Source organism: Phyllobates terribilis, unplaced genomic scaffold (genome assembly GCF_046119375.1).
Source record: "Phyllobates terribilis strain yellow unplaced genomic scaffold, ASM4611937v1 Scaffold_2__4_contigs__length_985480577, whole genome shotgun sequence".
Classification (NCBI taxonomy): domain Eukaryota; kingdom Metazoa; phylum Chordata; class Amphibia; order Anura; family Dendrobatidae; genus Phyllobates; species Phyllobates terribilis.
The window spans coordinates 188,915,409-188,929,752 of record NW_027362762.1 but is presented as its reverse complement, the minus strand read 5'-3'; the positions used below and the strand labels follow the sequence as shown (position 1 = coordinate 188,929,752).

Here is a 14,344-nt window from a genome sequence, read left to right as displayed (position 1 = left end):
ATTAAAAGGTATCAACCACTGAGGAGACTCTCAAATCAAAAAGTAAGTAAAAAACGGAAGTGTGGTTGAAAAATGCACCAAAGCTTTTGGCTCAAAATATTGTTCTAAAATAAGTCAAAAGAGCAGGGATACAAGGAAGAGAAGAGTGTCTACTATCTAGCAAGAAGCACCAAATCTTTTATACAACATGAGCCACTGCGATACATTTGGAAAATCTTTGAACTATTTTGGATAGTCTTAGGCCATGTTTAACACTTATGTCATTTTAGAACTAATGTTTGGTAAACTACATTTATGTAAAACTTTGGTCAATTAGCAATAAGATCACAGTCCAAAATAAACACATGTACATAATTTCTTCTCATACTTTAGTAATTATATGTTGGAAACAAAAAAAAAAATTGTAAATGTGACAATAAGGTAATTGATCTGTAAGCAATGATACATATAATTTTATTGTCACACTCATTAAACATTTATCCTTAACAAACTTAACCCTAAAACACAGACGTTCTTTTGCGCAACAGTGAATCAAACACATCAATGGTTTTGATATCCCAGCCATATGGAGAACAGATTATAAAAACAAAACCATAATTTTTCTAAACACATACAGTTGGCAAAATTCTTTTTACAAGCGGATCCCATTAAACATTATATTCAATACCTGAAAAACAACCCAAAAATGGAAAGGTCCATTTACACGGTGAACAAGACTCTCGCTGCTGAGAACATTGTCAGCCTATGCACACAGAACAATCCATTACAGACTGTTTAGTGTGCATCGGACGTAAAATTAAGGCAATTAAACAATCCTAGACCATCAAACAAGTTGCTAATTGGTGGTCATTTAGTGCCACACAGTCTAATGTAAACGGACCTTAGAGGGGTTGTCCAGTCTTCTGCTAAAAGTCTGCAGTCACACTGTTACTTTCGAGTGCTGACAGCACGCACATGCAGAGCGGGAGGTTGTGTGACTGCAAGTATGCTATTTGCATACATGCAGACAAGTGACAACTAGATGTGCTCAGCCTAGCTCAATACAAGTGAATTGAACGAGGCTAAGCACGTCTAGTCGGATATGGCTGGAAGTATGCAAATCACATACTTGTGGTCATATCACCACTCGCTATCAGTGGCAACACTGAAAAATCCGGACAGCGTGCGGTGCATTGTGTGACTGCAGACTTTAAGAAACCTGATCAATCTCTTTAAAAAGGAGGCCAGAGCTCATCTATGCTACCATTATCATGGATTTAACAGAAAGAGTGAGTACTTAATTAGCAAACACTGATAACCACGTGCTCTAATAACTGCAGAAAAAATTAGTTTTCATCTTCATCCTCAATTCGAAGGCGTTTCTTCTTAGATGGCTGAATGTCTTCATTTTCAGAATTAGTAGCTTCCCCAGAGGAAGGCTGTTCATCTAGGTTAATAAAAAATATTTTTTTTCCCCTTAGATATGGCAATGTTGATAATATGAAAAAAGGCAATCTTATGTCAATAATGTAGATTCTGTGCAGAGATAAAGGTAAATAAAGGGAAATGTGTCCATGATAAGTGCAGTGTTCAAGGGGGTCTGGTGCGGGTTATGCCAAGTACTACATTGCTGTCCCAATGAAAGCACTGTACAAAGAGCCTGTGTGGTGCACACAGTATGGTACATATTACTGAGGTATTAGGTTGGAACAGGACATTGCTTTTTTCCCTCTCAGTTATTGATCCTAAAGAAAGCATCTCTGCAAGCCTCAGTATAAAATTAGAGGCATGAAGTATCATACTTCCATAACAGAGTTTGTACATAGCTTTCCTTCCTCCGCATCACTGAAACCTGGCTCACCCCCTCCGACACAGCCTCTCCTGCTGCACTTTCGTATGGCTGATTCCACCTCTCCCATACTCCCCCGCCCCACCGGCAAGCACGGTGGAGGAATAGGTTTCCTCCTCTCAGAAAACTGCTCTTTCACCCATATCCCACTGCCGCCCGCAATTACTCTCCCCTCTTTTGAAGTGCACTGCGTGCGCATCTACTCTCCATCCAACCTCCAACTGGCTGTCATCTACCGCCCCCCAGGATCAACCACCACTTTTTTTGACCACTTCACCACCTGGCTACTTCATTTCCTCTCCGTTGACATCCCCACTATCCTCATGGGCGACTTTAACATCCCCATTGCCACTTCCCTCTCAGCTGCCTCTAAGCTTCTATCCCTCACTTCCTCCTTTGGTCTTACTCAGTGGTCTTCCACACCCACCCACAAAGACGGCCACACGCTGGACCTCATCTTCACCCGCCTCTGTTCCCTATCTAACCTCTCTAACTCACCTCTCCCTCTTTCTGACCACAACCTACTCACATTCTCTTCTCTCTCCTCCCCGGGGCAACAATCCCCACTCCACAAACTTGCATACCCTCATAGAAATCTCAAACACCTTGACCTACACTCACTCTCTGAATCCCTCCTCCCTCTTACAGACATTAGTTCCTTACATGATGCAGATGTTGCTGCCACTTTATACAACACCACAACAGCTGCAGCTCTCGATTCGGTCGCCCCCCCTCACACATACCAAGGCTCGCACAATCAACAGACAACCCTGGCACACCAGCCTAACTAAAGAACTGCGACAGGCCTCCAGGGTTGCTGAGCGTAGATGGAAAACGTCCCACTCCCATGAGCACTTCATCACATTCAAACAGTCCCTCACTACCTTCAAGTCCACACTCACTGCAGCAAAACAAACATACTTCTCATCTCTCATATCCTCCCTGTCTCAACCCCAAACAACTATTCAACACTTTCAATTCTCTCCTCCGTCCCCCAGTGCCTCCTCCCTCTCTTATTTAAGCCGAAGACTTTGCCTCATTCTTCAAGAAGATTGACACCATCAGACAAAGCTTTTGCCTAAAGCCCCCACAGCCCCTCCCCACACCTACTCAACCCTCCTCCTCCAAAACTACATTCTCCACCATTTCTGAAGATCAACTTTCCTCCTTACTCTCCAAATCACACCTCACCACCTGTAAACTTGACCCAATCCCGTCCTACCTCATCCCAAACCTTACCACCATCTTCATCCCAGCCCTAGCCCACCTCTTCAACCTGTCATTAACAACTGGTGTCTTCCCCTCATGCTTCAAACATGCCTCAATCACACCCATCCTCAAAAAGCCCTCCCTTGACCCATCCTCTCTGACTAGCTATCGCCCCATATCACTTCTCCCCTATGCATCAAAACTACTGGAACAACATGTCCATTCTGAACTGTCCTCCCACCTCTCCTCCTGCTCCCTCTTTGACCGCCTACAATCCGGTTTCCGACCACACCATTCTACTGAAACTGCACTGACTAGAGTCACCAACGATCTACTAACCGCCAAATCTAAGCGACACTACTCTGTCCTCCTCCTCTTAGACCTGTCATCTGCCTTTGACACAGTGGACCATTCCCTCTTACTACAGACTCTCTCATCTATCGGCATCACAGACTTGGCCCTATCCTGGATCTCCTTATGTCTAACAGACCGGACATTCAGTGTCTCCCACTCACAGACCACCTCCTCATCTCGCCCCCTATCTGTCGGTGTCCCCCAAGGTTCAGTTCTAGGACCCCTGCTCTTCTCCATCTACACCTTCGGCCTGGGACAGCTCATAGAGTCCCATGGCTTTCATTATCACCTTTTTGCTGATGACACACAGATCTACCTCTCTGGACCCGATATCACCTCCTTACTACCCAAAATCCCACAATGTCTGTCCGCTATTTCATCCTTCTTCTCTGCCAGATTTCTAAAACTTAACATGGACAAAACAGAATTCATCATCTTTCCGCCATCTCATTCAACCCTCCCAACTGACCTATCCATCAACGTCAATGGCTGCCCACTCTCCCCAGTCCCTCAAGCTCGCTGCCTTGGGGTAACCCTGGACTCGGAACTCTCCTTCAAACCACATATCCAAGCCCTTTCCGCTTCCTGCCGACTCCAACTCAAAAATATCTCCCGGATCCGCACATTCCTAAACCATGAATCTGCAAAAACACTAGTGCACGCCCTCATCATCTCCCGCCTTGACTACTGCAACCTCCTGCTCTGTGGCCTCCCCTCTAACACTCTCGCACCCCTCCAATCCATCCTAAACTCTGCTGCCCGACTAATCTATCTGTTCCCCCGCTATTCCCCGGCCTCTCCTCTCTGTCAATCTCTTCACTGGCTCCCCATTGCTCAGAGACTCCAGTTTAAAACCCTAACCATGACATACAAAGCCATTCACAACCTGTCTTCTCCATATATCTCCGACCTAGTCTCCCGTTACATACCTGCACGCAACCTCCGATCCTCACAAGATCTCCTGCTCTACTCCCCTCTTATCTCCTCCTCCCACAACCGTATACAAGATTTCTCCCGTGCTTCCCCCCCTACTCTGGAACTCTCTACCCCAACACATCAGACTCTCGCCTACCGTGGAAACCTTCAAAAGGAACCTGAAGACCCACCTCTTCCGAAAAGCCTACAACCTGCAGTAACCACCGCTCCACGACCAGCTCTACCCTCACCTACTGTATCCTCACCCATCCCTCGTAGATTGTGAGCCCTCGCGGGCAGGGTCCTCGCTCCTCCTGTACCAGTCGCCGTCACATTGTGTTTAAGATTATTGTAATTGTTCTTGTATGTATACCCCTTTTTCACATGTAAAGCGCCATGGAATAAATGGCGCTATAATAATAATAATAAATAATGTACATGATGTCATAACATGAAAGCATTGATGCTATCCCAATATGGAGTAAGTGTAATAATAATATTAGCAAATACCTCCCTTAAAAATGTAGTATAGTTCTCCTGATTTGCAATGTCTCTTTCCTCATGTGCAGGCATTGTAGGACCTTAGGTATCCATGATTATGACCACTAGCAACTAGCTAACTGTCACTATATCAGTGGTCGTAACCATGGATACCTATGGTCCTGCAATGCCTGCACATGAGGAAAGACACCACGAATCAGAAAAACTATACTACATTTCTAATTGGAGGTATTTGCTAATATTATTACACTGACTACATATTATGATAGGATCTTGGAGATGGGAATACCCCTTTAAAAATAATCTGTCACCAGGTCAAAAGCTTCCATTTTTTTTCTCTTATTTTATTCCCGATGCTCCCCTAAGCATTCAGTTTTTTGTTTTATAAATCCACCAAACGGTTACAGAGATATGGGCCTTTTTATTTTGTTTCAATGTCTACGGTCTGTACCAGTGGGTTCTTGGATCACATTTGATCTAAATTTGTTCCAAGCATCTACTACTAGGGTCTGTAAAATACAGCAAAACTGCATGCACAAATTTTTCCAGGGGAAAAAACTCACATATACCTTTAAAAGGTATAGGTGTACAGTCCATCAGCCTCCTCCAATAGAAAAGCAGAATTACCATGTGAAGTGTTTTACTACTGAAGAGGCTGATGACAGGTCTGGTCACATGCTCCTCTACTAGCAGTCATTGTATGGACAGAAGTGTAGGTCAGTTTTTGAGGAAAGCTGCACTAACAGGAGAACTCCTTTAACACAGCTCCAACAGGTCTAGTATAAAAGAAAGTACAGGTGCATCTCACAAAATTAGAATATCATCAAAAAGTTAATTTCAGTTCTTCAATACAAAAAGTGAAACTCATATTATACAGAGTCATTACAAACAGAGTGATCTATTTCAAGTGTTTTTTTCTGTTAATGTTGATGATTATGGCTTACAGCCAATGAAAACACAAACTCATTATGTAGCACCCCGAGGGCTCGGCTGCTACAGGGGTATTGCACCTCGAACCAGAGGTGTGGTATTCCACTCCCAGGTAAGGATGGAGTGTGGACCAAGGCTCAGTAAGCTGCATGCACCACACACACCCCATTTCCGAGGGACAGCTCAACGGTGCTCCCACTAGACAGAAGTGCAGGCACGACAGCATCTGTCCCTGGCTGGAGTGGGGCGGGGGGAGGAAAGCCCAGTGGTGTAGGAGCAGATAGGGGTGGGTCTTTGGGCATAGGTAGGAGCCCACTGGTTGCTAGTCACCTGGGCTCGGGTGTCAGAAGGAGGTATATAAGGTGGGCACCATCTTAGAACACTGTGCAGTCTGAGAAGTGACAGGGAGCAGAGCTGCTGCATGGGCTCTGCTCCGCAGGCAGGCCTTGTCAGGAGGCTGGAGCCTGAGAGAGAGAGAGAGAGAAAGGAGAAGGAACAGAAAGGACAGTAAGAAAGGAAGCAAGGAACAGGAACACAGATAAAGGCCCAGAGACACGAGTGAAGAAGGAACCCTAAGAACCCACGAGATAACGGGTGAAGGGTTGGCAGAGCAGGGTACCGGAAACCAAATTGGTGGAGGCGACTAATCCTCAGCCAAAACCGGAGGTTGTGACCACATCTTGGTGCGACCCCTCACTACATCCACCAGGAAAGCATACCACATAGGGTCAGGGAAACCGGAGAGAGGTTTCGCCAACAGAAGGCCCGAGGAAGCTGGACAAAGGTGGGTCACTGGTGGGGACGGCCAGAGAAGGGAAGAGAAGGGAGTTCTGTGCCACACTCTGGAATTGCCTGGGAGTTGACCGAGTCCCTCACCTGGTGGACGCAGCATGACTCGGGCGGTCCTAACTGCGCACAAGTGACCTGGATGAGAACTGTGAGTAAAGCATTGGAAACTGCAACCGCACGTCTCTGTGTTTCATTGCCGCACCAGCACCATTAGTACTGGGACGCTCACACCATCACTCCCATCATCTCTCACATTAGCTGCCCTGAGGCAATACTTCTCCCGTGGGGAGTTATCCCATACTCGGCTGCGCAAATTACATCAGCCTCAGCGGTCTGCAGCGCAGCGGCGGTCCCCACTGACCGCAATCCACGGGTGGCGTAGTCGGACAATTACAACACAAATAGACTGCCACTGGTTTGACCGCCCTGGGCACGGACCGGGTCACCGCCACGGAGGACTACAACACCCAGCGATCCGGCTCCGGGTATCCCCCTGCACAGCACAGGCCCAGGGGGAGCGTCAATTATCTCAGTAAATTAGAATAATTAACATAAAACACCTGCAAAGGCTTGCTACGCGTTTAAAAAGGTCTCTTAGTCTGTTTCAGTAGGCTCCACAATCATGGGAAAAACTGCTGACTTGACAGATGTCCAGAAGGCAATCATTGACACACTCCACAAGAAGGGTAAGCCATTGCTAAAGAAGCTGGCTGTTACCAGAGGGCTGTATCCAAGCATATTAACGGACAGTAGAGTGGAAGGAAAAAGTGTGGTAGAAAAAGGTGCATAAGCAACCGGGATAACCACAGCCTTGAAAGGATTGTTAAGAAAAGGCCATTCAAAAATTGGGGGAGATTCACAAGGAGTGGACGGCTGCTGGAGTCATTGCTTCAAGAGCCACCACACACAGACGTATCCAGGACTTGGGATACAAGTGTCGCATTCCTTGTGTCAAGCCACTCATGACCAATAGACAACGTCAGAAGCGTCTTACCTGGGCCAAGGAGAAAAAGACCTGGACTGTTGCTCAGTGGTCCAAGGAGTTGTTTTCAGATGAAAGTAAATTTTGCATTTCATTTGGAAATCAAGGTCCCAGAGTCTGGAGGAAGAGTGGAGAGGCCACAATCCAAGCTGCTTGAGGTCTAGTGTGAAGCTTCCACAATCAGTGATGGTTTTGGGAGCCATGTCATCTGCTGGTGTAGGTCCACTGTGTTTTATCAAGATCAAAGTCAGCGCAGCCGTCTACCAGGAAATTTTTAGAGCACTTCATGCTTCCCTCTGCCTGCAAGCTTTTTGGAGATGGAAATGGCTTCCATAACACCTCAACAGTGTCACAGGCTGATCGCCTCAATGCCACGCCATATTGATGCAGTAATTGATGCAAAAGGAGCCCCGGCCAAGTATTGAGTGCATTTACTGAACATACATTTCAGTAGGCCAACATTTCGGATTTTAAAAATATTTTTCAAGCTGTTGTTATAAAGTATTCTAATTTACTGAGATAGACTTTTGTGTTTTCATTGGCTGTAAGCCATAATCATCAACATTAACAGAAAAAAGCACTTGAAATAGATCACTCTGTTTGTAATGACTCTATATAATATATGAGTTTCACTTTTTGCATTGAAGAACAAATAAATTAACTTTTTGATGATATTCTAATTTTGTGAGAAGCACTTTTATATCTGCAGAACATTGATGGTTTAATCGGTCGTGTTTGAACATGGGGGTCTACAAACCTTGGTCATTTGTTAGCGGCTCCTCATCGTCGCTGTCTGTTATTCTGCTTCTTTTCATTACTAATTTTGACCTTTGCAGAGAATTAAAAAGGGGTTTTCAGATTTCTGCACCATATGGCGCTTTCTTACAATGTGACAATATTAAAAGAACCTTAACCGTCATATTAACAAAATGCTTCAGTGCATGCAGTGAAACAACCGATGCTAGTGACGTCACACCCTGAATAGTGCCACTAACATACAAAGCTCTCCTCCTGTAGCAGTCCACGGGAACATACACGTAATGTGAGCACCTTACAGATGCTCCAATATAAAACACCAGGATCTGATCACTAACACTTTTCAAGATGACTAAGCAAGTAGCCCAGGTCAAATAACATTATTTTAATGCTGTAAGGATGACTATATTTCAGAACAGCATAAGAAAAACATGGAGAAGAGCTTTCCAAGATTTTAATATTGATGACTTATATTCAGGATAGGTAAATCAATATAAGAGGTGAAGAGGCTATGCATCAGACCGCCAATACCAGCTATTTGAAGGGGCTGCAGCACTCGAGCATTGCATTCTCTAAGTTATTTACACTCCTCTGTACATCCAGCATGCCGTACATTCAGTAGTGTCTGTCCCGAGTATTGCAGCTTTGCCCCATATGTACGGTGTGCTGAATGTCCAGAGGAAACAATGAAAAGCTCAGAGTTCTTCGGAGAGTCTCAGACACTACAGAACAGCTGATCAGCAGCATAAGCTTTATGACTGTGCTAAATTTAAGTCCTAATTAAAATTCAAGGAAACCAGGTTCACATAAAAAAATAAACAAAAAAAACAACTTTGCATGAATTAAGAAAGCCTCACCTTGCACTGCCAATTTCTGAAGAAACATCTGGATTCTGTGCCTCTATGTCTTTAATAACTAAAATACATAACAAGTAAAATAGCTTCTGTTACAGGAGACTGGATATGGACAGAAATTCTTCAATCACATACTTGTTAAGTTAAAGACATATTTTATTTGTCTTCAGCTGCAAGAACATATAATAATTCAGAAATAGATTATAGCAATTAAAATATTGTCAGATGGTAATTTCACAAAGTATATTTTTCTGTATACTTTCTATTGAATAGCAGAGACTACTACTTGGTGGAACCCAAAAGAATATTTTTGACTTCCATGGATAAATGCTGATCTATGCTGACATCTTTGCGTATATTAGCTTCTCTTTGGTATACGCCAAACATCAGGCAAAGTGTAATGTACACATAACCTTACTATCCATAATAGCATTGAAGTAACATGGTTATATTGTGACCTAGATTAGATACAAACCTTCTTCTTTTTCTTCTTGCTCGTCATCACTGTCAACAAACCATCTTTTTTTTGATGGCTTAGTTGTCCTAGACAGTTAAAAAATAATAATAATTGAAATAGACTTTTGTAAATAATTAAAGGTGAAACTGCTTTATATGAGAGTGGTAAAAATTGGGAAAACAGCAAACATGGGTTTATGCTAAAAGGTACAATCTGATCCAAACTAAGCACTACCTGCAACAGGGTATCAAGGAACCCCCTAATTTATTTTTTTGCGGCCCACAGTTAGGGGCATGGTGCTGAAGGTACCCACCGGAGAGAATCTCAAAGCAACAGGGCCGATCGGAGATGAGCCGTACAACAGGAGGTAATCGCTATGGGGCCATCATACGGTATATGCAGGGAGGCTTAAGGTGCAATCAGGCAGTGTATACGGAGACTGTGGGGCTATCGTACAATATGTAGTGGGGGTGTCAACTAGACAGGATAGGCAGATTTCTAAATGACTATTTCAATTACACATTACATCTTTACCTTTTTTTTGTCATTTCAGGCAAAGTAGACAGCTCATCAGTCTGTGGATTTATTTCCTCTGGCTCTGAAATTGAGAATGGAGAAGATGCAAATCTAAAAATGATCATGGTGGTGTGAAAGATTAAGGGAGCAAAAGGTTGAACTTTCTGTTCAAGAGTTGTGGGAAGAAATAATTACATTATCAGTAAACACATCACTAGATTAATTCTCTGCATTGGTTACACAGAGACTGGGCACAGCATCACAAGACCTGCTAGAGCCAGTATCATCTCTATCTGCTGGGATGACACCGATTATCTGTTCCTCTATATTCTACATAAACTAACAGATTGTAAATATAAAGTAAGGGAGGCTGAACTGTGGCTTTCTTCATTTTATCTGTGTGACAGGCCCTGTGCAGTCATCATCATTATATTTGATATGCACTTCTGTTTCCTTATCCAACTTCTATGGAGAACTTCAGTGACTGAGATGGTGACCCCCTATTTGAGAATATAAAGCCATGTAATTCCCAGGGGGTCTTTATGGGATCACAAGTCCCAATAGTGAACTACATGAGTTAATGCTCCCAGAGTTACATATATATCAGGTACCTAATGACAGAATGAAATACGGGGAAAAACAACAAACCTGGAGAGCTACATTCATTTTTATTGCACCACTGGAACTTATGCTTATTTCCTTAAATACCTAAAGTGGCTGTTGTTGAAGTCTTCTTACGAGCAAGCAAAAGCGCACGTAATGCCTCAGCTCGCTGTTCTAAACTAGGGCCTTGGTCTTCCGACTCTGTGGGTGTCTCAACAGACTCTTCAGTAGATGAAAGAACAAGAGAAGAGGCAAATTTACGCAGCTGCTCAGGGTTCAATTTTGCTGGGATACGCCAAAATGATTCCTGCAAAAAATAGTGATTTATTCTTGTACATCATCTTGAAACGTTAACACTTTAGCAGAAGAATGTTAAACCTCCCCACTTACTTGCTCATTTGCTGGAGGACGAATCCCCACCAATTTTAAAAGTTTTTGGAATGTTTTATTTTCCATGGCATCTTCATTCTCTTCAGTTAAAGGAACAAGAGGAACTGATTGAGAAGAACCTGCAATACAGACAAGAGACACCAATATTAGATCATGCAAATCATAGCATCCCCATAACACAAAATTTAACACCACAACTTGAAGCTTTTTTTTTTGAAGTTTGCAAAAAAAAAAAAACTTCTAGGATTGAATGGCACTTAGACCTTTCTTTCTGCCTTAAAGCTGGTGCTCTTGTGCACCAAACATGTAATCTTTAAATAAGCACTTCAGGCTGAAGTTGCATCACATAGAATACACCATACTTACTTACCAAGAGTACTGATCTTGTTTGGACAATCCAATGAACTAGAGTGCAAAATGATCAGGGGCTTATGCAAAATCTACTCAAAAGTGAGAGTTTGGTCTGTGGCACTTGTTTTTTTTTTCAGGGTCCAGTTTAAATATCCTGATGTTAGCTATTGAAATGTAACTAAGTACGAATACCCCGATACCCTGCAGTATGAGTGGACAGTATTTTCTGATACAACACTGCTACCTTAGACAAGAGTCAGAGCAGAACAAGTGCAATTTGATGAATGGAGCGAAGATGGATACAGAGACAAGGTCCAAGACTATTAAGTACAGGCGAGTACAACTTCTTACCTGGCAAGCGATCCCCACTGCCGTCGCACACCAAGGTCCCTTTCGCTCCTGGCACCATCCATACCATAGATTAGTCTCCTTCCTCTAGGCAGTTTGGCTCCCCTGTCTGGCCCAATTCTCAAGATCCACTGCTCCATTTCCGGTCTTGGTAGCATGACACCTGGCTATTTTCGGGACTTAACTGAAGTCATAACTAATTTAGGTCCATAGCCGGCTCAAGCAGGCCATGTTCTCTTTTCCCCAGCCAATCAAACACACATGAGCGCTCTTCCTGCGCTCCAGCTTGTGCCCGCCCCTTCTTCTCACTTTGGGCACGGTCATCTTTACTCCTACACATTCCCTTCTAAATGAAAACAGCCTACAGCTTTTGCTCTCCGGCAGGAGTGCAGCCATCTTCTGCTCACCTCCAACATATGAAGCTACGCTTCCACTATTCACTGACAGGTCAGCACACCACCCTAGGACCGGACAGATCCAACTATTATTTTCTCTTCTGTCTAGCTGTCTCCACCGCTGTATTATATCTGGGCCCAGAGTAGACCGAGGACCACGCACGCCAGCCCAACTGGCCTACTCTCGTCGCCCATTTTGCCTGAGCTTCATGTAAGTGCAAATTCCCATTGAGCCAAACTGTTGTTATTGTTCCGGATCCTTCCCAAGAGCAGGTCAGAGGGTTTTACTCAAATCTTTTCGTTGTACCCAAAAAGGACAGCTCTATCTCGCCCATTCTGGACCTGAAACTGCTGAACAAGTGGGTCAGTCTCTGTGGCTTCAGGATGCAGTCTCTTTCTTCTATCATACCCTCCATGAAACCTCAGGAATTTCAGTGCTCAGTGGACATTCAGAATGCCAATCTTGATATTTCTATATTTCCAGTTCACTAAAAGTTTCATTTCCATCAGTCTAATTTCCAGTTTGTGACTCTCCACTTCCAGCTAGCCACATTCCCCAGGGTGTTCACGAAGGTCATGACAATCTTGTGAGCCAGGGGGATCATGGGCAGCGCGGTGGTTCAGTTTTTAGCACTGCAGCCTTGCAGGTCTGGGGTCCTGGGTTCAAATCCCACCAAGGACAACATCCGCAAGGAGTTTGTATGTTCTCCTCGTATTTGTGTGGGTTTCCTCTGGGTTCTCTGGTTTCCTCCCACACTCCAAAGACATACTGATAGGGAATCTAGATTGTGAGCCCCAATGGGGAAAGTAATGATAATGTCTGTAAAGCGCTGTGGAATTAATGTCGATATATAAGTGAGTAAAATAAATAAATAAAATTAATTTCCTACCTGAATGACATTGTTATCAAGGCTGCATCTGGCTCGCTTTAACTGCCACTGACAGCTTAAAATGGCGCCATCACTTCTGATCCACACCACAGGAAGCTGTCACTCAGGATATAAGGCGCCCGCTCTCCTGACAGCTAGAGCGGCGCTTGAGCGAGCAGAGCTCAGTTGCTGTTACGCTGGGGTATTAAGCGCAGACCGGAGACGAGCTCACCAGCAGGTATAGGGAGTTCCCGCGCTGTCAGCCATCGTTCTCCTCGCCCCAGCGTAGCAGCAACTGAGCTCCGCTCGCTCAAGTGCCGCTCTAGCTGTCAAGAGAGCGGGCGCCTTATAGGGGTGACGGCTTCCTGTGGTGCGGATCAGAAGCGGCGGCGCCATTTTAAACTCCACTGGCAAGAATCAGAAGCCGCATCAGTCCGTCAGAGAGTGCTTGAATACAGGTAACGCTCTTACTTCATACCACCAGTCAATTAGGGGGACACCAGTTACCTATATACACAGTACTGCCGGGGTAGTTTGCCCTTCCCCTTAAGAGCAAAGATGCCATCTCTGTCCCTTACATGGAATCAGCTAGGGACACCTCCAGCATATGGAAGTAAACTTCTCTCCTTTAAATCAAGTAGTCAGCTAGCTAATGGCAGAAACCCTTTTATTGAAGAAGATGGCTAAAAGAAAAAAAGATGAGGAGTATCGTACTTTTCAGCAGGAATGGACAGAAGAATTCGCCTTTGTAGAGAGAGCAGGTTGTGCAGTGTGTCTAATATGCAATGATAACATTGCATCGATGAAACGGTCAAATATAAAGATGGAGAGTATGCCAAAACATTCACGCTTGATGTTGCCAATGAACTTTTTGACAAGATAATCAAACGAATAAAAGACATGCCTCTGTCGGCAAGAACTGTTCACGATCGTACCATCATGATGGCAAATCAAATTGAGGCAACACAAGTGAAGGACATAAATGCAGCACCATTCTTTTGTCTTGCTTTGGATGAGTCAACAGACATAAGCCATTTATCCCAGTTCAGCGTGATTGCAAGGTATGCTGCGGGTGACACACTACGTTAGTAAAGTCTTGCTGTTTTGCCTATGAAAGGGACAACAAGAGGGGAGGATTTTTTCAAGTCTTTCACTGAGCTCGCTAGGGAAAAAAATCTACCAATGGATAAACTTATTTCGGTGTGTACTGCTGGTGCTCCGTGCATGGTGGGGAAAGAAGAGGATTCGCAGCACTTCTTCATGAATATGGAAAGAGACCTATCCTAAGTTTTCACTG

General features: G+C 44.2%; 1 protein-coding gene across 8 annotated transcripts in view; it reads right to left on the bottom strand.

Moving 5' to 3' along the window:
* Positions 1–421: 421 nt before the first annotated feature.
* The window catches only part of TIMELESS (timeless circadian regulator), a 161,745-nt gene continuing 147,822 nt past the window's right edge, over positions 422–14,344 (bottom strand). For 4 of the 8 annotated variants that reach the window (XM_073663680.1, XM_073663684.1, XM_073663681.1 and 1 more), the window contains 7 exons: positions 11,085–11,203; positions 10,800–11,001; positions 10,110–10,173; positions 9,594–9,661; positions 9,122–9,179; positions 8,266–8,336; positions 422–1,426 (listed from right to left, as the gene is read on the bottom strand). In XM_073663680.1, the coding sequence (XP_073519781.1) occupies positions 1,326–1,426; positions 8,266–8,336; positions 9,122–9,179; positions 9,594–9,661; positions 10,110–10,173; positions 10,800–11,001; positions 11,085–11,203 (683 nt within the window). In that variant the 3' untranslated portion in view covers positions 422–1,325. Of the gene's footprint in view, positions 1,427–8,265; positions 8,337–9,121; positions 9,182–9,593; positions 9,664–10,109; positions 10,174–10,799; positions 11,002–11,084; positions 11,204–14,344 lie in introns of those variants that run through there. The other 4 variants (XM_073663683.1, XM_073663685.1, XR_012273028.1 and 1 more) reach the window with 4 other exon arrangements.